General features: G+C 34.2%; 1 protein-coding gene across 4 annotated transcripts in view; it reads right to left on the bottom strand.

Annotated features, from left to right (window-relative positions):
* Positions 1 to 26466, bottom strand: part of C4H15orf41 (chromosome 4 C15orf41 homolog) — a 140677-nt gene that overhangs the window by 52460 nt on the left and 61751 nt on the right. For all 4 annotated transcript variants that reach the window (XM_030481860.1, XM_030481862.1, XM_030481861.1 and 1 more), the window contains one exon: positions 26188 to 26293. In XM_030481860.1, the coding sequence (XP_030337720.1) occupies positions 26188 to 26293 (106 nt within the window). The remainder of the gene's footprint in view (positions 1 to 26187; positions 26294 to 26466) is intronic.

Below are 26466 nucleotides of genomic sequence, written 5' to 3'. Positions count from 1 at the left end.
TTATTTCAAATTTAAAGTGTGATGATGCATTTTATTGCATTAAACATCCAGTCTTTTGCAAAGGACACACAAAATTTTGTCAGTTGGTTCATAAGACAATGAGTCTCCAATGAAATAGTTCTTTTAAAACTTTTAAAACAAAGTTTAGAATCTGCCTATGCAACACAAGATGATCAGATTGAATTTGTAATTTAAAGCTCTGATCACGAGTAACACCCAATCCCAGAGTATGCACACACTTTCTTAGCACCTATTATACTTCTAAATTTTGCGTTAAAAGCTTTCTTGTGAACTTTTCAATTACTAGACTCTTATACGTTCTTGAAGAACAACATCATGCACCTCTGCAGCCAAGCCTGCAAAAAATCTGTCAAAGAGGAGGGAAGATTACATTAGGAGCCACTGACGCAAGAGGTGAAATCGCAGCCCAATGCAGTTAGTGGCTAACTACTCATTGTCTCTAGCAAAGCAATGATTTCATGTAGAGAATGATACAAAATTTGTCATTTTCCACACTATTTATTGTTCTACCCCAGACATCCTACACAGGCTGCAGGGCAAGTAGAAGTGACGTGTGTCTTTGTTCTGGTTTTATTTTGAAAGTGCAGAAAAAATGTATTTGTTTTTCATGTGAAAACTATTTCTTGTTCCTTCCATATTCAAATGAGACACTGACAATAGTACTTACTGTTCTTAAACTTTGAATAAATGGGCCTTATATTTGGGACTTTCAAAAACATCACCTCAAAGCATGAACAGAAAGGTAACTACTGAAAAAAAAAAAAATCTCAGTTTTTCTTCTTCTGCTGAGATTAATATGCATAATATAGCCAGATTGCAGTATACAGAGATCACAGGAGTCAATTACATTGAATTTAAAGAGGCTGACTATGCTTTCACAACACACACATACTCATGCCAAGTTTTGTAATAGGATTGATTTAAATTCATGTTGACAATAGAAACAGGAATGCATATATTCACTATCCCAACACCTTCCTTTTCCCCCCTCTTTTTCCTCTTCTTTTATCAATTTTGTCTTTATTTAATTTTCATTACTTGCACAATATAATTTCATATGCTCTAAGTTTGTATTTCAGAATGATGACCTGTAAGCATTTTTGCAGGTTATTTAGCTGTTCCATTTTATTAACAGCATGAACTTTACAGGATATAATTCATGTCCAGTTGAAGCTTTTCATAAAATCAGAAGACATTTTTTCCTCTCTTAAAAAGTGATATTTTTTGCCCATTGTATGTATTTAGAAAAAGAATTTTAAGAATTGAAGCTCTAAATTTCATTAAGGATATATACCTAAAAGCTGCAAAAGTTCTAAAATCTCTAACAGAAAAATTACAGTGATCAGTCTACATAACAGAGCCAAGACGTACTTTAAATTTTTAAAAACATTTTAAGTTTCTTCTTGACCTGAGAAACAAGTTAGTAGAACTGCTTGGTAAAAGTAGCAATAATAAACTCACAGAGTTGGTAATATCAAGATGTCTGTGTCACAATAAGTTAAAAGATTCAATCAAAGCCCCAAAAGAACTGAGAAACCATATAAACATAAGTGTGCTATTAAGGACAAAAAAAAAAATCATGCATCTTTTGCTGAGGTAACAATGAAAACCCGTTACTCTCTCTGAGACTATGCCTGATATATTCTTATAGAGAATTTGATGAGGTCAATGTAATTTGCATTGTCCTATAACATCTTATTTAACTACTGACCTGTAAAGCATCAGGATTGTGATTGTTAGCAATTTGAAATACTGCAAACCCTCACTCTATCTTCAGACCTAAGAGTTAAACCGTACCACGATTTAGATCAAACAAACTTGAATAAAAGTTAAAATCCCTAGAACTCTCTCAAATGACAGCATTAGTGTTTCACTATCATGTACATAATACAATCTTCTAATACTACCATTGTGGAGGTTGGGAAAAGAACAAAACCAATACTTGTAATGTAGGATGGTAAACACAAAGACTTGTTACCTGCAGACCAGATCTCTCAAAGGAAGAATATGATTACCTTCAAATTCTGGCTATGGTTTTGGTAGAACATTTTTCTTGCTACTCTTGACCTTTCTGTGCCCAGCATAACCTTCAGGCTCATAAATTTATTAACCAACAGGCTGCAGTTCAGTGTCTAGTAGTTTGGATATGCAGATAAGAGTTGCTCCAAATTAACCAACAACTAGAAGATTAAACCACCCCATTAAGAGAGGTATGCAGTTCAGTTATTTTTGTGAACTGTTACTTGACTGGGCTTTCCATGCATCTGAACCACCAAATTTCTATGACTTCAGTTAAAAAAGCCAGTGTCCATACCTGGGTTCCACAGGTACAAATGGGGGCCAACTGCTTCTGAAAGGCTTCAGTCAGAAAGTGGGGCTGTCGCTGCTAAATATTTGAGATCTGAGTGTTTTGTTTTAGACTTGCATGTCTTATAGAAGATTTTCAGAACTCTTCCACAGCTTCCCATGGGAGTACCCAAGGGTTTTGACCTTAGCCTCTCTACATCTTATTTAGAAACTCTAATTTAAGTGCAACCTCAGTGAGTACATCTACCTTACTGATTCAGTGCATTGCAGCAGGTCTTGTTAAATACAGATCTGCCTTACATTTATGGGTAGAATCTTGCAGTATGAACTTGAGAACATCACAAGAGTGCTTGAAGAGGTGTTACTCTGCATAAGCATCCCCTTTAAGGATGCGAGTGTCAGATCCTCCAGCAGCTAAATTATTATGAGCATGTGGTGTGCATTCAAAAACTGAAAGTGGTGGAAACTTCAATGCCGGTAAAGGCACAAGAAGGAAATACAGACCTAGAATCATAATGGATCTCTCAAAGTTACACTTGGGTCCTCCCCTTTTCATGGTGCGTAACTCAGTAACATATGGGGATGACAGGCAAGATCCACTTTCCTCCAGGTATGTCTCGCAGATGTTCAAACTAATGACAATACCTGTACCCCAACAATTCATTTCTGTGTATTTCATAACTAGATAATTACCAACACCTCTAAACAGAGCTTTTCACTTATTATTCTTCTCACCCTTCTCGATCACTATGGTCAACATGATCATCTCATCTATTAAGAACCCCTACTGCCCTCACATCAGTCTCCATTTGGAGTCCCCTTTGGAGCTCCTCCTATCCACCATGTTCAAATATGGCTAATTCTTTCTTCAGGGTATCTTTATTTCCTACTTTGTCATTTCATCTACACAGATGAGATTCCCTTAAAAGTGCTCATTTCCTCTCTGTATTGCAGCAAAGTACCTTTCTATGAACTTGATCAGTGCAGTCTGCACTGCTCGTTTCCATCCTAAACAATTTTGAAAAAAAATTATGTGACTATTTAAGTATGTAATTTCTTTCTTTGTGCCTGGAAAGTGGAAGACCCATTACAGAGGAAGACCTATATGCTTTTCACGGTTCTATCATCTCTCTCCATTCACTAGCAAGCTGTCAAATACAACTCCAAATTGGCAAACCACCTTTATCCTTTATCCCCAATTGCCTCTCAAGGTTAGAAATAATTCTCAAAAAGCATTAACAAAAGCAATCTGTTATTTTCCTCTAAATCTCTCATCTGTCAAAACACATGAAAAATTTAGCAGGCTGCTGATGTACTCAGATCAGTGAATATTATGCTGACCAATATTATCTTATTGCCTCTTTGCACTGCACTGTAAACATGTTGACTCTTGTATTATACTTGAACATTAAACTCCATAGGAAAAGTATCTCTTGTTCTGTTCTATAGCAATTTCTAACACATTTTATTAGGACTTCTAGGGGTAGTTTCAATACACACAGTGAACACTAAGATGATGTGTAATACAGCAGGGAAATAGTTCATTCCAAAGCCACTTCATACAGTAACAGAACATCTCTGAACATGAAATATAAAAGCAAGATTGAGATTTTACTCTTAATTCATATTGCTTAGAGGAAAGAACATATTTTTAAAAAGCATATTCATATAACAAAAATGACTATATCATCAAATTGAAGAACAATGATAGAATGAAGAACAATAACAAAACTGTTCCAAATTTTGTCCTTCATTCTGGATAGCAACTAATCTGCTTCCAAAACAATAACAAAACTGTAACAAAACAAAAATCCCAAAATACAATCTCACAGATATCTTTTCAATCCGTTTTTAATTCAAAGCAGTTAGAGATCTTTTTGACAAGTCTTTCACATCTTGTAAATATTTATATCTCATCTTGTGTAAGAGCAATTCTTTTTGTTATCGTAAATAGGTATAAAACTATGTTTAAATACTTCTCATTTTCTGTAAACTTTGATAGTCAATAACACAATCACAGTGTTTAATTGTGTAGTATGTAAAACTAAATTAGAAGTTCTGTATTTCAAAAGTCACTGTTAACAGTAGGAAAAGGATTTTTAAAAATCATGTTATAAAGGCTTTTTTCTTTTCATAATTATTTCTATTTCTTTCTCTGCAGACTTGCTCTTTAAGAAACTGGATTACCTAGAACTAAGAATAATACCTGAAGGTGGAGTGTCTTCACCTCAAGAAGAGCATTAAAAACTCAGCTGAATTACCCCATTTATTAACCATAGGAAAAAAGAAAAGGTGTGAGACATGAAAACCATGAATATGTGAGGAGATATGTCAGGAGATACATATGGATATCTACTTGTTAAAAAATACTTGGAAACATTTATGTTTAAAGCTTGAAATTTAATCTTTGTATGATGCAAGTCTGCCCTAGTTAAGAAGATGGGCTATATGATGATGTGCAAAAGGTAGCAGGATTGCTGCCTGCATTTTTTTCCATGAAAATGGCAGAAAGGACATCAACTTACCTTACAAAATGACTCATTAGTTGGGATGAAGTTCAGGTAAATCCTATGAATACTTAGATAATGAATACTGGGCCATACTAAACTGCAGCAGGTAGAGATTTCTTTAGAATTGAAATATAAAGGAGGGAAAGCAGTAAAGTTGACTCCTATTCCACTTTCTTACCAAACTTCTTTATTAAGACTGAACAGTTCATTTTTTTTTACTAATTTTAGCACATGGAACCGAAATTGGGACCTTTAGCTCCCACTAAAGTTTTCTTTCAATTTTTCAGTTTGTCAGCAGATTTCATATTCTTCTGGGATAAAGCAATTATGTGGCACTAATATTCAGGAATTATATATTAATAGGTTAAAACAAATGCTATCTCCTTATTAAAAACTGTTTGAACATTCAACTTGGCATTCACATGGAATGCAAAATGCCAGCAATTCGATGCCGGTTTTAAATTATACAGCATATTATATTTTTTTCATTCTGATACAAACAACATATAATGAGATTTACATAATAAAGTTTTGCTAACTATGGTTTGAAAGAAATAAATATATAGTACACATACAAGAAATGTGACAAGTGTTTATATATTGTCTACTATCCCAAGGTACATTTATGGCATTTACTTTTCTGAAAAGCTCTTTTGATAAAATATAGAACAGCATTTCAAGAAAAGAGTAGATTGAAATGGTATAAACATTTCAAAAAATAAGAATCTTCGTAATCCTCATGTGTGTGTTTCATGTAGAAACATTTACAGACATTATCAAGACATATGTGCAGTAGCTGCTTTATGTTCTGCTGATCTATTTCCAGGTTTCTAATCAGCATCAGATTAATTTATGCTCACATTTCCTGAATCACAGGCATTTTTGAGTCACTAAAATTCATTGCAAAAAACCTGGAAAAAGTCAATTTAATATTTCCATATTTTAAAATATGGTTAAATTTTGCATTTTTTTAAAAGGCAAGGATAATTGATCTACTGTGCTAAGAGTAACTCTAAAATAACTCTTTATACTATTTGCCTTTTCTGATGTAACTGCTCATTCTCTCATTCCCTAAGTCATGCAAAACAAAAGGAAAAAAAAGGCCAGCATTTCTAGAAAATGTCTTAATCTGGTCAAAATAAGCCTCTATGGCTTTGGTCCACAGAAGCTTTATTAGTTTTCTGGGCTCCATAGTGGGATAAACTATTTCATGCATGAAAGGATCAGCATTCCTTCCTCTAATCATTGCCATTGTACCCATTACAAAGCTTTCTGAACATCTCCTATGGATAACACATGCTATCTTAATCACCCCTCAATTAATAACTTTATACTTGCATTTCAGTTCTGCCACTTCTACATACATTGTTTCTTGAGGATAATACTGAAGCCTTAACTGAGTACACTGAAATTATACTGGTTTTCAACCAAAAATACATTCTTATACTGAAAGTGTCCAGACAGCAGTTTCCAGTGAATAAATGCAACAGCTTAATACAATGGGTTATCCTCTCATAGTGCCCTTGTCTGCTGTGACCATCCTGTAACCATTTTTCCATGTGCTTTGATAAGCAATGTGGTAACTGCCACTGTTTACATAAAAAGTATACTAGCAGTATCTCTGCTAGTACCAGCTAAAACTTTAATACCTCAAAGCTATTTTTTTCTACTCTGGGTTTGCTGGTGCACTATATTACAGTCTTCTGAATGTAATACGTGTACTCAAAGAAGAAAGAAACTTAGAAGCCAGCAGTTTTTGCTTAAAGTTATTAATATTTTAATTCATTTGCTAGCTCATCTTACCTGTCTCCTCAGGTAAAAATCACCTATACCTTTCTAGTCAGTTTCCTGCTCACTCTGATGATGGTGGGGGTTAAACGCTAAGGGGAATGGTAAAGGAACACAGACTGACATCACATTGATTGTTCTCACCTGCAGAGGAAAATAAAAATACTATCACTTGAAAATTCTCACAGGATGAAAGGCCTGCTGAGAGAAAGAAATAACTAAAACTAGATTTAGCTTTTAAAAAGCTTCCCCTTATTCCTATTCAATCAGCCCTTCATCTTCCAGGAATATCTAACAAAATTTGCATACTGTACAGTTTGACAAACAGCAACATCCACTGTTTCCCAGAATACAGGTAGCACCAGAAATGTAAGTGGAGTCTGCTATGCATTCCACCAGGATAAGTGTGTAGATCAGAATTCGTCTCTTACAATTTGTAAATGCATGGCAGTTTTCCAATACATATAATGAATATAAACTGACATACAAAAGGTTTGCTTTCCTTAACTACATTCTACGGACCACTTAGATACAGTCCAAGCACAGATGAAAAACACAGGCTCAGATTACAGACAACAGCATATTGCATCTGCAACAGTAAAGCATTTATGTGACAAGCTTTTATTTAATAAAGATACATGAAAACCAATTAAAAAGTTTTAGCAAAAGGCAAGACACGTGGCCTATTGAGACCTGACTAGTGTGCTTCAAACTGTTTAGGAAAGAAAAAAAAGGTGCCCACCAGTATTTGGTAGTTAAGTTTGTGAAGAAAGCCTAAAAAGAAAACATAACTAAGAATTGAAGATCTATGCATGTCATCAAATAAACAGTGGTACTTTTCTAATTATTGAAAGTGGACTTTGACAAAAAGTACAGTCTGTCTGGAAATGAACATATGAATGGCTCATACAAGTAACAGAATTTGGGCATGGAAAGGAAGGACTTCGGAAAGAAGAGTTTGCTTATACAGCCCCTAAAGTAATCACTCTGAAGAAAACATATGGGTGAGTGGGAAAGATGACAATCTAAGAGCAACAAAAAGCATGAAGAGAATTACTATACATCACCACAAAAGCTGTCATGGAAATAACAGGCTACAAAACAAAAAAACCCTAATTTTAAGTTGGTATGGTTGTGAACTGGAAGGAAATAGAATTTTGGGATTGTAATACAGTTTCAGTAAGGTACAGCCTATGTTCAGAGATCAGTTACTCATAAGAATAGGGATGGTGTAAGAGTTAATACTGTGGATGGCTGCTCCCCGGAAAAATGGAAGCACTATACAGGCAGCTTTCAGGAGAGATATAATAAAGAAAAACTTGGAGGAAGTATGGCCTGCATACTTTCTAGATTGTTAAAAGGTATTGTGTAAAGTCAAGTTAAAAATTATAGAGAAAGAAAAGCTAAAATTAGCATAGGTGACTACAGATTTAAAGATTATTATTCCGACATTGGTAAATACAAACACATAAGTAATTTTTGTCATCTGGTTTGCCTTAAGAGCTAAAATTCATTTATAACACTGTACACAAACGCCATGTTTATATCAATATCATATGCAGCTTGCATGAAAAAGTATACATTAAAATGAAGAACAGCAATTCATGTAATGGTCAAAGACAACCAATAACAAAACCAGCAAATTCTGGTTGTCAAACATAATTTACTATGTATATTTCTCCTCTTCTCTGTTAAAACAGTAATTATTAAAACTAAAGTGATATGCGTGTTTATGACTTCTTATTAAAAACCTTGACTTAAAGCAGTGTTCATTTAAGCTTAAGGTTAAAGAAAATCATGTAGAGATCTCTGTGCGATGGCCTAGTGACTTTATATCCTCTTGTCAAACCTCAGCAGTTTTATTTGTAATGATACATGCCGGAGAAGGTTGGAGGTTAAAGTTGATAGGAGGGCCAACAGGAAAGCCAACCAACTTCTTTCAAAAGATTACAACCTTTAACATATTATGATCTGTTGGCAGTTATTGCTAATTTTGTATGTCTACAGTTGTGTACTCTTCTGTGAGTACCAGACCAACAAGATTTATAAACCCTCCCTCTTACTACTTTCCTTCCATCATTCCTTCATATTCTTACTATTTAAGCTCTCATTTTTTTATGTTATATTGGTGCTTAGTACTTATTAGTTTTCAGAAGAACATTAACAGGTAGATAGTTTTTTCCACTCATTTCTACAGCCTAATTTTCTATCCCACCCTGAATATTGAATAAAAGATTTCCTTATCCAGGAAATCTGACAGCAAATGTAATAGCAGCACAGTCTACTGGACTAAAGCTCTTCAGATTTCCCTTCCACTTATTTCAACATTGAGTCGTCTGTGACTTCAAAAAAAAAAAAAGTAATACTGTAAAAATAATGATAAATAAAATCACACACAAACACTGAATAATTGAGGTAAAAATGGACCTCTAGCGATTGTCTAGTCCTGCTCAAAGCAGGGTGAACTAGAGATAGCTGCTCAAGGCTTTGTCTAGTTGGGTTTTGAGTATCTCCAAATATGAAGACTTCACAACCTCTCCAGGCAGCCTGCTCCAGGGCTTGATAGCTCTCACAGTAAGAAAGATTTTTCATACATTTCAATAAATTTTCCTATACTTCAGTCTGTGTCCACTGCCTCTTGTCCTCTCACTGGGCATCACTGAGAAGAGATGGGCTTCATATTACTTACTCCCTCCCATCAGGTATGTGTGTTCGTAAGATCTGCCCTGATCCTACTCTTCTTGCCACTAAACAGTTGGAGCTCTCTCAGTCCCTCCTCATGTGAAAGATGCTCCACTCTCTTCATCATGTTTGTGGCCCTTTGCTGGATTTGCTGCAAGTTACTGTCTCAGTATAATTGTACATCTTATGTTGTATCTGATCACTTAACCTAAAGGACCAAATCATTACACAGCTCAAAACTAGTACTGATGGCTGCTTTATTCTTACTTGCATGGAGGACAGCACAAGTTTTTGCACTGACTTCAAACTGAACTAGACCTCTGCTACATAGACTGATTCTATGCAATAAATGATAATGTATATTTACTGTATACACCCACAATGGCCACACGATATAAAATCCAATGATTTTTTTTTTCAGTTATATGCATTTGATAGCATTTAGACAATAAACAACTTTTCTCACACTACATCCAAAACATATAACTTACAGGTGTACAGAAACCAGTCTACAGTTATCCAATACTGCAATTATAAAGTTTTGCTTTTTAAAATTAATAACTGCTTTAGAAACTCTACACATAATATTGCTGCTCCACAAGAACAACATAGCAGAAAAATCTATGATACTTAACTTTAATATTTTATACAAAGGTAAATACACATCCATGTCATATTTATTTTCAAGTATCAGACTTTTAAGTTTCTCCTGCTCCTCCACTCCTCTGAAACCCCAGAGAAGAACATTTGGCAAAGATTCTGCATTCCACATCTCATACCATTTAGCTGTTGCTACAATTTTAATTATGCAAAACTCAATGGGCTCTAATAAAATCTGACTAGGTAATTAATACTCTAAAACATACAGTGGGAGCTACTGAAAGGAATGTTCTACACAAATTCCCTCATGTCATAGAAAAGACTCATGCAGCAAAGTGTATTTCTCCATAGGTGATAGAATATTCCCCCATCCTATCTGCAATTAACTAAAGAATTTTAATATACTTCGTTGTTAAAAAGTTATTTTTTCTACTTGTTTCAGTTCAGACACATTCACTCATGTATAATAGCAAAACCAGGGAGAGAGCATTATAGTAGAGATATAAGAAATATTTTTATCAATAGCAAAGCACCATTTTAAAGTATTTTACTGATATGCCCAAAAAGGACTAGGATAACATTACACTATTATGTTTAAATTTCACATTTTAGTTATGTCTATGTAACTCAGACATACATCCGTACACTCATATACACACACATATATATATATTCTGAGATCAGATCTACATTATGATGTAGATGTTTCCCTGAGACTTACACATGAAGGGGATACTTCCACCATGCCAATTTCATAGACCCAGCCTAATTTTGTGGTCTGTTCAAGCCAGGGAGAGGGCAGACACTGAGCAGGCTAAAGGTCTTACTGTTATTACATCCTATTGGTCTTGTGGCAATTAAAGAATAATAAAGAAAATAATCTACAAGGAAGGGTATTAATTTTCAGAGGTCCACACGGCAATTTTACAGAAAAGGGCCAGAAAAGCACAGGACACAAAAGACAGGATGGTATGCTTTTACAACTGGGAAAGTCTTTTCCATAACAGTGAGAGCACAGACTGTTCTTTCTGAACTTGTTCCCCTGGACATTTTGCAGAGAAGCATGATTTGAGTGGTAGTTTGACATGATTTGTACTTGTCCTAGAATCCTATCCTTTATCTCCTTAACACGAGCCAAAAAACATCTGGAACTTTATGTTGTTTTCATAATGTTTTATGCCAAACCACAGACAGCACTCCTGGATTCTTTTTCTCTTCCTTGACACACCATAAATGGTGATAAGAAAAATCAAAGTTATGAGAAGATCTGTGCTTAGGTTTACACTTTTCCTATAAGAGTAAAGATTTTTTTATAGCGGAGTGTATTCATAGATCTGCATCTGTAGCCTCTTTTACCTTGAGTTTTAAGAAAACACCCTATCAATTTTAAGTCTGACCTTGCAAAATTTTGATGCAGTATCAGGCTTTTACAGTTAGTGAATTTTAAATATGGAAGCAACAAGTAATTTGCTTTGGAGTACAAAAGAGATCAATGATGGAACAGAGATTCAAAGCCAAATTTATGGCCATTGTAGCTTACCCTGTCCATTGTCCAGAGGCAAATGCGTATGAATCAGTTACTAAGAATCATAATGCATAACAGTGTAAATGAACACCATTATTCTATTGTAGCCATCTTAGTATTTGCATGATGAAACCTTCAGCTTGTATTGAGGCCACAAGTGCTAACTATTGGTTGCAGTTTGAGTAGTTCTGAGTCCTCAAGTTTCAGGAAGCCCAGCAACAAAGAAAATAGTGAGGCTTATTCATGTAGAACAGATAGCAGTATTTAGCTATCTTTCTCACAGGGTCATTGCCCAGTGCATGATACAGAGGCTGTGCTATTCACTTGTGCTGCAGTTCCAGGTATGTGTGCAAGAAGAAAACCACCCTTATTTTTCTCAAGAGAAATCATCAAATCCACGAACAGGGATAATTTTCTATTTCTATGATCAGTCAGTGATAAAGTGAACACTGATCCAAACATAATTTACTAGAGGATATAGCAAGACTCTAAATATTTAAGTCGTATTTTCATTATGAACATGTTTTATAATGTACTTGGGCCAGCAACTACAACTACAAAACTGACAGAGTTTTAGCATTTGTGGAAAATGCACTTTGGTGAATTTGATTTACCTGTAAAAAAACCTTGCTACACAAAGACAGCTTGGGTGCAGATTCATTTGGTACTCACTATGACAAACCAATTGGTCAATGCAATTCATGTGTGTGCACCAGGGTGAGAGAAAACAGCTTACAAAAACCTTCTCAGGAAAGCATGAGGCTAAGCAAGGGAGCAAAACTACTGTATAAAGACAGCAGTCAATGTTGTCTATAAACTGTCACATGCAAGTTAAGTTGCTCCTAGTTTGCAGGAAGTCATATAACTCAATAGTGCAGAACAAGTGCCTAACTAAACTTTTCAACACACCGCACAACCAAAAACATTACTAGAAAATGCAATTTCTGATTTCATGAGAAAAAAGCAGAAATTGGAAACATACTGTGAAATGTATTTTCACAGTAAGAAGATAAGTAGGAGCCTACTGACTCTACCAAACAGGCAAATGAACATTGGCCAATATGTCAGTTATATTGTTCTGTGCATACGTAACAACATAATTTTACATTAAGAAGGTAAATGTTCACCTTATTAAAAAAAAACCAAACAACCAAAACAACCCCCCAAAAATCAAAGCAACAACAACAATTCCTTGTTAAAAGCACAACAAACTAAAAAACCCCAAACAGACAAAATCACTCAGCTAAGTAAACCTGAAATACGCTCTAATATGCTATCCATATACATGTATTAAAAGCTAAAAGACACACACATTAAGAGCTAAAGCTACACACACGAGATAAAGCTATCACTACTGTGTAGACTGCAGAATATTTTTACAGCTATTTTTCCTCATCCTTGGAAACATACATTACTCTTGATACAGTAAAATCCTGAAATTTTATAACATTTTGGATTTCTTTGAAATGAAAAGTCCATTTTATTGTTTTTTAATTAAATCTATTTCCCCTGAAAGGTCTTTAAAGGCTCTACAAACTACCTTGCATTTTATTATTGCTGACAGTTATCTAAACCACGCTTGAATGCCCTCTTTATCCTTTAGTGAACAATTGAAAGATCATATGCTAAAAAGACTTGCACTTTCTCTTCTCCTAGCCCTATAATTAAGGCATTTTAATACATTTCTTCATAGTCATTAAGAGAGCACAATGTTAAAAATTAATGAAATGAGACAATTTTGAGTTTAACAACCATAAATACATACAACATAAATTTGTCTCAATTGTAGATATGAAAAAAAGCCTTCTTGAAATCACATGATGAGATTACTGAATTGTCAAGATTTTGCTTTTGCTGTCTAAGGGTATTTAAATGATGTATGGTAGCCTGACAATACTACAGTGTTGTTACATACCCTACTAGAGAGGTAAACATTTCTTTCGAACATTCAAATTCCATTGATTTTAGTATGCTTTTGTTTACCTTATATGCATGCCTATAAAAAAGCAGTATTGCTGGATGATGCTGAAGTGGGGGAGGAAAGAGAAGGAAGGAAGCAAAACAAAGACATATGAAGGGAAAAATGATCAGTCAGTTGTAAAAAATCTGACACATAATGTAAAATACCACTGCAGTAACACCTACTTACAGCAGTACTTTAATAATGCTTAAAATGGAATAAACCAGATTTTCTTAATTTGGATTTTTTTCCTAAGAAACAGAGCTTACTATATTAATGTATCATACATTTTTGCAACAGACATGTTAATAAGTGTGGGGTTTTTTACACCATGAAAGGAATTCAATGTTTCCTAGCACATCATCATCACTTCCATATACACCAATTAAATATACGGCGCAACTATACTATAGCCACATTATTACTGAGTATTTGCAAAAGGTATTACTAGTGAGCAAATTATACAGCATATCTTTTAAAATTAAGTTTTTGAAGTTATAAGTGCTTTATGCTTTCTCAACTAAATGTTGAAAAGACACAGCACAGCCTAAAGTGAGATTACAGATTTATTTTTTTCCCTAAGACAGACAAAAAAAGAAGTTACTCTCTGAAAGATTTTTTAGGGTTGTCAGACTGTTATATTACAAACAACCTTATTAGTCCTTTATAATTACAACAGGTACCTCTGGACAAGATCGAGCAGATATGACAAATGCTTCTGACTTCTTTTTAAATCGAACCTGGAAGGTCATCGCTGAACAAACAAAATGCTATACAACCGGGGCCATAAATTGTGAGAGCTAACAAAAAGGTAAGGTTTTTAGATATTAAAAATCAAAATTATTCTGTTCAGACTATTCCGTATAAAATCAAGAAATAAGAGGATGAAAAAGTTTTAAAAAGTAGCTAAAGAAATCCTTACAAACTTCAATCCTTACAAACTGAGAAATCCTTAGCTAGAGAAAGAAATCCTTACAAACTTCATTATTACACTTATTTCAAGCTGAACCTGTATCTTAGTGCAATGTCTTTAGAGTAGTTGCTTTATTTTACAAATATGTTCGTAAAGGTAGTTCCCTGTTTGTTATAATTTTTTTTCAGCATTATGATAAAACTGTGGACAGTTAAAAAAAAACCCCACAAACTGTCTCAAATCTATGGGATTTGCTTGCTGTTATTCTCAAATCAAACCAGTAAAAGTATAACACACTGCTGTGCATTTTTCCTAACATTTTTATTTTGTGTTAGGATCATTTAGCAGTACTGGTAGTTTTGGATTAAATTTAATTTGTATGGAGATAAACAGTAACTTAAGTGACTGGAACTAGAAACCAATTGATGGATCTCACGTTTAATTCTCCTATTTCAGTTTGGAGAGGAAATGTAAGGATTGAATTAGAAAGCTGTAAACTCTTGATAAGAATTAGTGGTATAAAACAAAATAAAATGAAACCTTCAGTTATTTTCCTTACAGTTAGGCTGAATGAAATTGTAAATCAACAAAAGATTTGGATAGCACTCAAATCAACAGCTTTACCTAATAAAAGTTCTAACAGAGCACTGCGCATACCATTTGAAACAAATATGAAATAAATATGAAATATGAATGGCTTTAAAAAGAACCATATGAGAAACAAAACAGTAAAATCACCAAAATTTAAGCAGAGGAAATTTGAACTGAAATGTATGATGGGCAATTAAGTACCTATTTTGACAATTCTAAGTGGTCAAGTTTCTAAAGTATGACACAGAAACCTTAACCTATCTATATATGAGTGATAAATGAGACATTTTTTGTCATTACATTCCCATAAATCACTTTCTTTAACTCCTGATGGCTTTTATCAGGTCTAACCTTTTCAAGCTCCTATCAGAGTGCTAACATTTTCAACTTTGACACATATGCAGTTTACAAATTCTGCAGCTGATTAACTCTGGACAGAAGCTCACTGCCATCGTTGTCTTCTTCAAGTTGGCTTATAGCTTCAGTGTCACGAAAACTCACATGCATCCTTTGTATGCCAGAAAATCTCAATTTACTGGGCTGTGTTGCAAAGGATGCAAGGTATTTCTCCCTTTAAAACAAATACATGAGAATATACTTTCAAAATTACTCTTCCACAGAGAGCCTGAAGTATGGGTACCTTCCACTACTTTAAAATCAAGTAAATACTACATTCCAAATAAAGAGATATAAATATATAACTTTATAATCTAAAAAACCTTGCAATCAAATCAACTTGATTACACAAAATATGTTGTCGTCAAAGTCTCTGAGATAAAGAACAATAAAAAGGTGGGAAAAAACCCTAAATAGAGCAGTTTATTATATATATGATATTACGAAATATTGTAATTATAAGCTGATCATGGGTCTTTAAATCATTTTGTGGGATCCCCCGTTAAATTTCTCTCTAAAACATTTTGTAAGTTTCGAAGATTATAAATTGCTGTATCTTGAAATTGTAAATGTCAAAGATTCAATTTCAGCATTACAGCACTTAGAACACAAAATTATTTTTACCATGAAAAACTCAGAACACAATAAATGCAACAGCAGCAAAGAAATACAGGAAATGATGTTTTATCATGTGTGAGTGAACCCAAAGATTTCAAGGAACACTTGCTTTCTGTAGGAACTAAAAATTAAATTACGTATTTGCATGACACACTGAATTTCTGCTACAAATAGTTGATAAAATACTATCTAGGTGTCTGTCTTCAAAAACATTTTAAATTATTGTACTATTTCAACAACGGGAAGCCAGCAATACAGTAGTTATTTCTGCCTTAGTAGCATCAAGACATATTAAAAATGGTAGTAAAGCTTTAGTCTAAACACCAGCATTTTCACTATGTTTTAAATTTAAAAACTTGCAGAATATAATTGAATCGAGATGTATTTCATCCATTGAAACAAGCAGCGAAACATTCACAGAAATGCATTTACAAGATGTAATTGATCCAGACATTGAAACAAAGCTCAAGTTTAAAGAGATACTGTCTTTAATAATATTAGTCAGACTGAAAAAATTTTCATGTTGGTTGTGTGCCCACTGGAAGCCTGGTACTTCAGATGGTATTAGTTTTGATAAGAGATAACTAGACATCAAACCTAAATAATGAAACCTGAAGACACAGGCTTGGACCATGCAAATAGGAATGTCTACAGAGGCTCTTGTGCAGCTGATTGTCTGTTGTTGATAAACAACACATCTTAGAAAAACACCGGATAAAGAACAAATTTTTTCAGCATCACAGCTAAACCAGCTTTGTAACGTCAATATTTAAGGCCTATCCATAAAAAATTAAGAAGTTCTTTATTTCGCTAATAATGTCACACATCAGAGAAGCCATGCAGTTACACTCTGACAATTCAGATGTAAATCCTGGAATGTCTGTAAGTATTCATGACAAAGGCATATTTGTCATTTAAAACAAAAGGACATGATTTCTTGATGTTCATATCAGACTAGTGATGGATGAGAGCATGCTAATCAAACAACTAACCAGAAGGAACACAGATGCTTGCTATTTTGATTAGGAGAGGGAAATGAAGAGCTCTTTCCTAAATTAAGATATAAACATTCTAAAATCATACACACAAATACATACGTAAGTTTGTATAACACACTGTGTATGCATAGGAGCTCAGCATGTTCTCAAGTAGACATGCTACAAATACTAGCTAGAATAACTGCCAATTTCCTTAAGATCAGAAGAAGCCATATATAGGAAAGAAAACCAGACACTGGCTTTGATAAATTCCAATTAATTGCTTATAAATTTATATATTCAGAAGCATTTTATCTTTCTTATATTAAAACTTCCCAAGTAATGAGAGAGAATAATTTAACCTTTTTTTTGTAATTTGTTTTCTATGCCTTACTTCTAGGTTCAAATTATGCGTATGTGAAATTACACTTACGTAATTTAAAATAGCATAAAATAAATCTAAGCATTATAGAAAACAAAAATATAGACTGTTTATGTAGAATGAAATATTACAAGACAAGTGTGGAACTCCCAAACCAAATTTTTATTGTTAGTTGTTATATTTTTGATACTCACGTCATCTTATTTCAGTGTCTTGCTTTACATGTATCCAAAATGTATCAAACTAATCATGCATGTTTAACAAGAACTCCTAAACATCAAGAACTTTGCTCACTAAGTATAAGAGTCACAACTGCTGTCAGTGAGACAGCTAAAACTGTTAAATTTGTAGATCAATTTGCAGTGGCAAGGTCCAATGAGGCCCAATGACACTTTCACAAAGTACTTGTCAAACGATGGTAACATCCAACTCCTTGAAATCCACCTTTGTCTTCCTCCTTTAAGCAGGTAGTAACTATAAAGCAGATCCCTTTGATCCTTTTCCATTAAAATTCTGCAATAAGTGAACAACTTTTTGATATCCTCAAGAAAGCATCCTGATCAATCTAGTTCTGACCAGAGAAAGAAAAGCCACTTGCTAAACTGGAGAACTATTCATAAAATGTACTTGTTTGTATCTTGCTGTAATTATGAAGTGGACAAAAAAAGTACTAAAAACTTAAAATACACTCTAATTCAGAGTAACTGCATTTTTTAAAAAAATGAGTCCCCCACATACAGTTTTCAAGAATTTACAAGAAGGAACACTTTATAGAAAAGCATATAATCAAACATAAACTGGTAATACTGAGGGGAAAAAAAGATACTTGAATTAAAAATATTCTTAATGCAAATATATTTTAATTATTGTTAAAATAATTCTTACCTGATCCTTTGAGCAGAAATGCATTCAAAGCCTAAAGTGTATGTCTGTTTGAAGTGTAGTGTTTAAAAAAAAAACAAACACCAACACCATAAATCGTTTTGCTTTTCTACTCAGAAGCCCTAGAAAGGCACATCTGATGATGTGTTTAATGCAACTCATCCAAATACCCTGAATGCCTCTGTTATGTAATATTAGTTTCCTAGGAAAGCAAATTCTTGTGCTCTGGAGACACAAATCCATATTGCACAATCACCCAGAAAAAGCCAAAATGTGGGCAGTTTCAACATATACCTTTCAGTCTCATCTTTAATGAAGAGAAACTGCTCTCACAGGGATCTGAATGGTAACTTTGGACTCCACAGTGACACTGTACTTCTTTTTCCCTCAGCCAAGATTTCCTAGACACAAGGAATTTGTGCAACTGTGTGTAAATATGACTGCTGTCCATTAACTGGCTGCTGAATCTACTCATACCTCAAATTTCAATTAGATTATGCACTAACATACCAGTCTCATGTTTTTACATGCTTTATTTACTGTGAGTCTTATCTGTAATCAGCTATTGACATTATTTACTTTTTTCCTATATTAGTACAAATAGTTTTATATTCTATATATAGTAGTTATCATTTAATATATTAAAGGATGCTTAAGACACAACTAAATTCCTCCACCTCTCAGGCCTTTTTTGAAAAATTTACTGGGTGCCCAATATATATAATATTCAATAGCATGTGAGAATAATTTTTATGCAACTCTGATAGTTAGAAAGACAGATAACTCAATTATTAGATCATCTATCAAAATATTCAGATGTATAAGAGGCTACTAAAAAGATTGATGACTGAGAAAGTCCACTGATTCTCTAGCCATCATATTCACACATTTGGCTAGACAACATTTTTCGCTGCCTTCACAAGCAAGCTTCATTACCCATCACTCCACTGAAAAGAGTTTATTATGAGGCTGCCATTTTGGCAAGACTATTATTTAGATGATAAATGTTGGGGGAAAAAGTGTGTCTAGATTTTTTTTTTTTAGATGAGCTCTTTGACAGATAAAACAAACAGCATCTACATTTCTAATTAACTTAAATTTGGCATATACAAACACAGGTCAGTAAAGCTAAGATATGCTACTAGATTATCTTCTGTCTGAATCTTGCCCTTAATTTGCAAAATGTAAATTAACTAATTAGAAGAAAAGCAGCATTATTTGTGACAAAATGCTTCTTCTACTTCTTTACTTTGTGACATTTACGATCAACTGTAGTCCTTCATTCTAACTTTGAATAGGTGCATAATTATGCTCATACTGATTTATTAGGCTTTTAGTATTTTAAACCAAATGAAAACTTCAGATTTCTCAAGGCAAGGAAGCAAACCACACTGCAACATGCAGCTAAATTACATACTTGCTGGTTTCACTTCATTTGCAACAGTATGCTGTTTACGTGTACATGTCGCATGAATACTGGCATGAAGGTATCATTTTCAGTATTCAAGTACCTGACTCAAAGGAAAATCTCTGTCGGTATTTTTAAGATTTTCTCGAAATCTCTGTCCTTTCTGTGCATGATGCCTAGTAATAATAATATGCTTTGTTCATTAGTACTAAGAGTTAAATTCCACTTTATACTCCTACTACCCTCCTCAACTGTCATTTGAAATGCATTAGACTAGCAAATATAGAATTACATGAAGGAAGTGGGAGTTGGTCATTCTTGAGTTTCAGCCCAGCAACTTGACCTTGTTAAACAAAAAATACATGATATCATAGTTTACAGGAAGGGATTCTTTTTGCTTTGATTTGGTTTGGTTTTAACTATTACTAGATAGATAAAGGCTCAACACTAAGAATTACATTGAAAATGTCAGATGTAAATGTCAATTAAAAACTACAAGGAATTCTGAAAGGTAAGGTCTGTGGGGGGTTGACATTCTTTGACATAGTGGAGTGTCTGTAACCAGGCCTTTGGCAAGCATAGCAGGATCTATGCTGTCAGCTCTTATCGTATATAAACTTAGATGCTTGTCTAATCTGAATGAGAAAGAACAGGAAAATTGGAGCTGAAGCCTTGCAGTAATGTGGATGGAAGCTGAAAATGCTCTATCTGCACTACATGAGTTTCCTATGACATGATAATATTTAAGACAGTACAGAAAAATATAATGAAAAAATAATTTAAAGCTATGTAGTGCTTCATTTACTACTTTTAAAGTTGAGAATGCAACAATCTAGTAAAGAGGCTTAAGTAACATAATTAAATTATAATGAAAATCCCAATTTCATCTCTATAGTAAATACAATATCTAAAGAGAACAAAGCATGAAAATATATACTTAATTAGTATCATTCAAATGTAAACGCTAATATGAATATAGCATGGTCTTTTTTTTTCTTTGCTTTGACAAAAATTAGTTTTGATGCAAAATAAAACAACCTGCAGTGCTCAGCCGAACAATTAACATTGCAATGCTAGGCATAAGTGTGGTCTCAATGGACAATGTCTTCATGCTCTGTTATTCAATCACATTGTTAAAAAGGGGACGATGGGTAAAATCTAAAAACATTACTATTGAGCTAAATTAAAAAAAAAGTTTAATAATCTACATGTTGATTTTCATAGTGTTCATGTATCGTTAAATAAAGATAACAATAATTCATGTCAAATGCTGTTCGAAAGCTAAATGTATCTAGGACATTTGTGGAGAGGTATGCCCATATATGTGCGTGTGTATGAATGTGCTAAGAGTGTGCACATGCATCTCTATTTAACTTGCAGAAGAACACAGAATTTTATCATCCTCACACAGTAAAGTACCAAATCAGTAAGCTAGCAGAAATCAGCACTCTTCCCTGCTTTTAATTCTCTTGCCTATAAACAAATATATCTTACTCAGTGCTACTAAGGTCAGCAAGTTGGCATGGCAAATTTTTAAAAAGTGAATTATTTTTGAAGGAACTTATCTATCTGTAGTCGTAAGTGGCAAAAATAAACACAAATTCTCTCTTCTAGCTACATCTATTTTTGTTTAAGATTAATTTACTAATTCAAGTGGGGCCAGGAGGGAGAGAAAAAGGAATAGAGTAAAACCCAGCATGTGTGAAAATCTACAAGCATTAGATAGCTAAACAAACCCTAAGTCCCCCAGCGTTGCAGTAAGGTCAAAACCTTTCAGCATTGTACCAGCGTGTCAAAATATGTCAACAAACCATCATACTGCAAGAAGAAGAATGACCTTTCAGTTCTTTATCTTTGGGCTGCCAATGAAGCTTTGGATGCGGGGTATGCATGAACAGTTTTCCAAGCCACTTGACAAATGCAACTCCCAAGGTTTACTCCAAGTCAAGTTGTTATACCACTGGCTTTCAACTCACCAGTACAACTTTTTAAACCATTTGCAATTGGAGAATACCGATCTTGTTATAGAACAAACATCTATAAACCCACAGTATAACTCCTTCTTCCCCTACTACCTACAATCAGACAATTATTACTTGAATAGTCATCACAGTAACATGTCAAACCATTTTAAACAGCTGAACAGAAAAAAACCATGTATCATTCTGATGTTCTGATTCAGCCTTTGCTCAGCATCTTTATAGTCAGCAGCAAATGAATCTGACCAGAACGCTCTTCTCAAAAACCCCTAAGAACACATTGGCTGTTTGTGACAGAAATACAATCTTTTGCATTGTTTGTTTGCCTTTATCTGAAATAAACACCTTTTTTAATTTACAGGACTCTATGATAATTTTACTATTACTGTTAATTATAAACTGAAGTCTCAAGATCAGACATAATGTATTTAGGATTAACCAAAAAGTGTTGTTATTATTTTAAAATTTCTTATAGGAAACTTGCTTTCATTTATTCTTTCAAAAAAGCAGAAGTACAGGACTAACACTATTTAGAATACAAGCAAATGGGGGAAGGAATTTAGTACAGGGATGACTTACCATTCTTATTCAAAGAGATGATGAAACGCTTCTCTTTCACTATGTGAAATTGCCTTTAGTTTAATATCAGTGTCAAATATGACATTTTCCTACGGTTTTCCTCACGTATAGTAAAGTTTCTTTAGCTAGTAACAGCGTCAAGCTTTCTCCTGGGACTCTCTAGAAATTACATTCCAGAATCTACATATGCCTTAATCAGGCTTGCAGAAGATAGAAAATATGAATTGCTGTATTTGAGTTTATATCTTCTTACAGCAAATCACTGACAGTGCACCAACTAATTACTATGTGCACCATGTGTGGCTGATCTCTATATGCCTTTCAGAAAACAGCAGTCATGCCTATCAGCTCTAACAGACTTTTACAGCTAGAACTCCAATTTTTAATTCAGAGTTAGAAAGAATTATAAAATTAGACACTATGGAAAAAAACCCAACCAACCCCAAACCAACAAACAGCAGCATTTGTTTAAACCCTAAAATAATGTACAACATGTTCTCAGACCCTGTTTTAACGTACAATCTGTGTTACTTCCTGTTCTTGCTCTGCAAATTACCTTTGGTCACACAGACTATTCAACAGCTTTTATTCTCATGATTTACAAGAAATACACCAATGTAGGCCAGTGAACAAAGAAAAGTGTGGCATCTATGACATGTGCACAAAGCAATTATATTTTGTACATGCAGTTGTCTTGTTTACCCAGTGGCAGTGAAAGCTGTAGACTACTCAGTGGACGCCACCACTTTGAAGGAACAAACATACTGAGGGAAGGGATTCGCTAAGTACGTGAATCATTTTATACTAAGTTTGTTCAGTATATGAAATAGCTTTTTTCTAAAACATTACTCTGGAAAATCAATCTGGGAATATGCAAGACAAAGCTTGCTTTTTCCTGTTTATTATCGAAAAATCTCAATACCTAAACAGTATCTTAAATTACAACTGTGCAAACCCACTGACAAGGTACACTTTGTACATTTTTAATGTGAAGCTTAATTTGAAGATGAGGTTGCAGTGCAGCACTGCAACTTGAAAATTGCTTAACAATACCATTGATGTATGAGCCATAAAAAACCTTGCTAAGCTGTCCCTGCAGAACTCAGAGTAATAAAAAGGTGTTCTTTTGCACCGAGGTGAACAGACATGGTTGACTGCATCTAGGGAGCTGTACTGTTAAATGAGAAAGTGCCATTTCTTTCCTGTCAGTACAGACCAATTTAAGACACTCAAGATTTAGTTAGAGCAGAGTACAGGATTTAATGAAATACACACATAACAGCAAACAAACCACAACTATATTCAAAGCTTTCAGCCAGATTGTGTGCAGAATTCATCTTACACCCGTGACAGATGTGGGAAAAAAACCTAGGAACTTTTTCAGTCTCACTCCTACTTTTCAGAGAAACAATAAAACAGCTGAATGGAAAAGGTCTAAATTCTTTTACCTTGATTCCTTTCAAAGTATCTAGAAATGTATTTCTATCCACACCTAACAGGCAATGTTACAGGTTTTTTTCTCCAATTTCATTTTGGCTTTAAGTTCCACCAACAGATCAGGTTTACAAAACCCTAAACTACCAGCTGAGTGTCGTGATATCTCTATTGTGAACTGATGCTGCTTCTCCAGATGATTCCTCCTTCAAGAGGTATGGAGACACACAATTGCAGCGAATTGACTGGGAAGCTGATTCTCACTTGAGAGATCCTCGCATAGGTTGATTAAATCACACAAAATTGATTCACAATTTGTGCAGCTACACCTGCCTCTTTTCATACCACTAGTTTCAGAGAGCAGTAAAAGTTACTGTCTAAAATACATGCGACCTAATCTGTCAACATGTGTTTGCTAACCCAACTGTCATTACATTTGAAGCTACAGTAACTCAGAACTCATTTCAGAAGACGTTGTGATACTGTTAGTCTGGCCAAGGATTTCTACTTTAAAAAACCCCATAAAAATCTGCCCGATTTCCATAGTTAACCTATCACTAAATTCTGGATTTCTGCAGTAACAAATCTCACTATGGAGATTTTTAGTTTCCTTTATATGAACGCTTACGAATCATCAACTTCTGTAGTTGTTTTCAATATGAGCAGCTATAACAAAAGATCTGGCAAAAATCTCAAAACTACTTTCAAAACAGCCTTATTGATCCACATGTCAGTTCAGTCTAGCTTTTGCAGCATTAAAGGTACTTGACTAACAGCTCAGTGAGAGATGTTATTCCACTTGGGAAGGTGCGATATTAATTAATACATGATAGAATTAAGATGAAGTTAGCTATGTCTTGGTTTCTTGATAGAAGCACAGGAGAATTTTCTTTCAGAAATGTCAGATTAAAATGGTACACATTACTCTCAAATGTTTTACACATTTTATAGCTCAAATCAAACCATGGATAGTCCTTTGTTCAGCACAAAAAAAGAAACTGCAACTTTTCAATGGCAATTTTACTGCAAACAACAAATGGAACAGTGCCTTCATACTAACTGCCTACTCAACTTTCACCCCATTAGTGAGTATCTTTATGTTATCTATTTAAAATTCACTTCTTCGAGCTGCTTTTCTCTGAAACAATCTTCAAAGGCATCCTTTCTCCTCAGAAAATATTCTACACAGTACACATTATGGCCACCTTGCAGCCCTGAGTTGCTCCATCTTACTTACACTCATGTGCAAGTTCAGCACTGTCTGCATAGGCATCTTTCCTGCCATTCTCACTATTTGCCTAGATATTGCATATACTGAAACTTCTTTCTAGGTCTTGTATTCTGGTTACATGTTTCAGAAACTCTTTTCTACAACTTTCCTGTAGTACAGCATCTTCATCCATCAACTGACAGTCTTCCTGAGATTCCCATTACCTCCATTCAAGTTTTGCAAGTCACTTTCTGGGACTGTCAAATAAGAGCAGGCCCTTCTCATGCCAATCAAGAATGCGGCTGCACAGAATAATTCCAAAATCTGAATATGTTATTCTCAGTATTTGTTTTTACTTTCTCTGCTGCCTCCTGTATAAACCCACTTTTAAGCTATTTCCCAAGCCAAGGCTGGCTATTTTCATCTTGGCATTTCTCATATTCAGCTGAAATAGTAACAGTCACCAGACTAGCCTCTAATGTTCGCACACACTATTTGTTACCTACTCGCGCGTTTGTCCCATCTTCTCCACTACTCCTCAGATTTCCCTGATGGTCTCTTGTGCCTGCTGAGCAGACTTCTAAATTTATTTATTTTAAAAATCCTTTATTAAAACTGTCATTTACCTCACCTTCTACCTAGGTTAGGGTTCCACGACATAAAAAAATGGAACTGAAGATGAAGCATCTTGTTTAAGATTGTGAGGAGGTTCTAGTACTATGGAAAGATATATAAATATATACAATGACTGTCTTTAAAAGAATAAATCAGAACAATTTTAACCATCTTTTTAAAAGAAAAGATCTTTATACCAATACCATCAACATGTTCAAAAATTCAGTCCAGCATAATTTATCTCCCTCCTTATGTTCTTGCAAATACTAACTACATTTTTTAGGTTGAAGATGGTTGTTATTACTAGTTAAAACATAGGTAACATATGAAAGAAATAATTAAAAAAAAAAACCAAAAAAAAACCTAACAGTGAAAAGTATTATCCCAGATACAATGACAATGAGCAATAAAGTTCTTTACACACAAAGCCCACTTGGTTAGACTGTGAAGAGTTTATAACAAATTTGGCACCTTGCAGGTATTTCAAAACATTACAGCAAAATCTGCCTTCAAAGTCAGGTATTAAAAAAATTTAAATATAACTTCTGTACCAAAGTAACTTATTCTGTACCAAAGTAGCATCTCTGTAAAATTACCACATGTATCTGCTGCATGTAAACAATTATGACGTGAATTTTTCACAAATATTTCAGCATTCCAGTTTGACATACTAATTAATGACATTCAAAATGCCAGACTGGCAACATGTATTTTATTAACATAGCTTAATACAAAAGTCACTAATGTTTTTTTCCATAACTTCTTTTAAAAATGCAGTCCTATTTATAAGGAAAAATAGCAGAAAGGTACCTGTTCCAGTAGCTCCAAAACTGGTCCTGCAAGTAGGCTTGGTGGCTACTTTCATCACCGAATGAGGCTTTACTTTCAATCCAGTGAATTATGTGTCCTTCAACAGCTAGGGTGACAGCAGAAAATAAACAGAACTCTTAAAATCACGCTCAACAGCCTGGAAGATTGTGCTTGGGAATATCTTATTTACCCCCTCAATCTACCACATAATTCATTCTTGCAACAGAGTTATGCATTTGTAAAAAATATCTTTCAAACAAGCACAAGATATTTTTAAAA

This window comes from Strigops habroptila, chromosome 4 (genome assembly GCF_004027225.2).
Source record: "Strigops habroptila isolate Jane chromosome 4, bStrHab1.2.pri, whole genome shotgun sequence".
Taxonomy (NCBI): Eukaryota; Metazoa; Chordata; class Aves; order Psittaciformes; family Psittacidae; genus Strigops; species Strigops habroptila.
The sequence above is the reverse complement of the archived record's forward strand: the minus strand, read 5'-3'. Positions and strand labels throughout refer to the sequence as shown.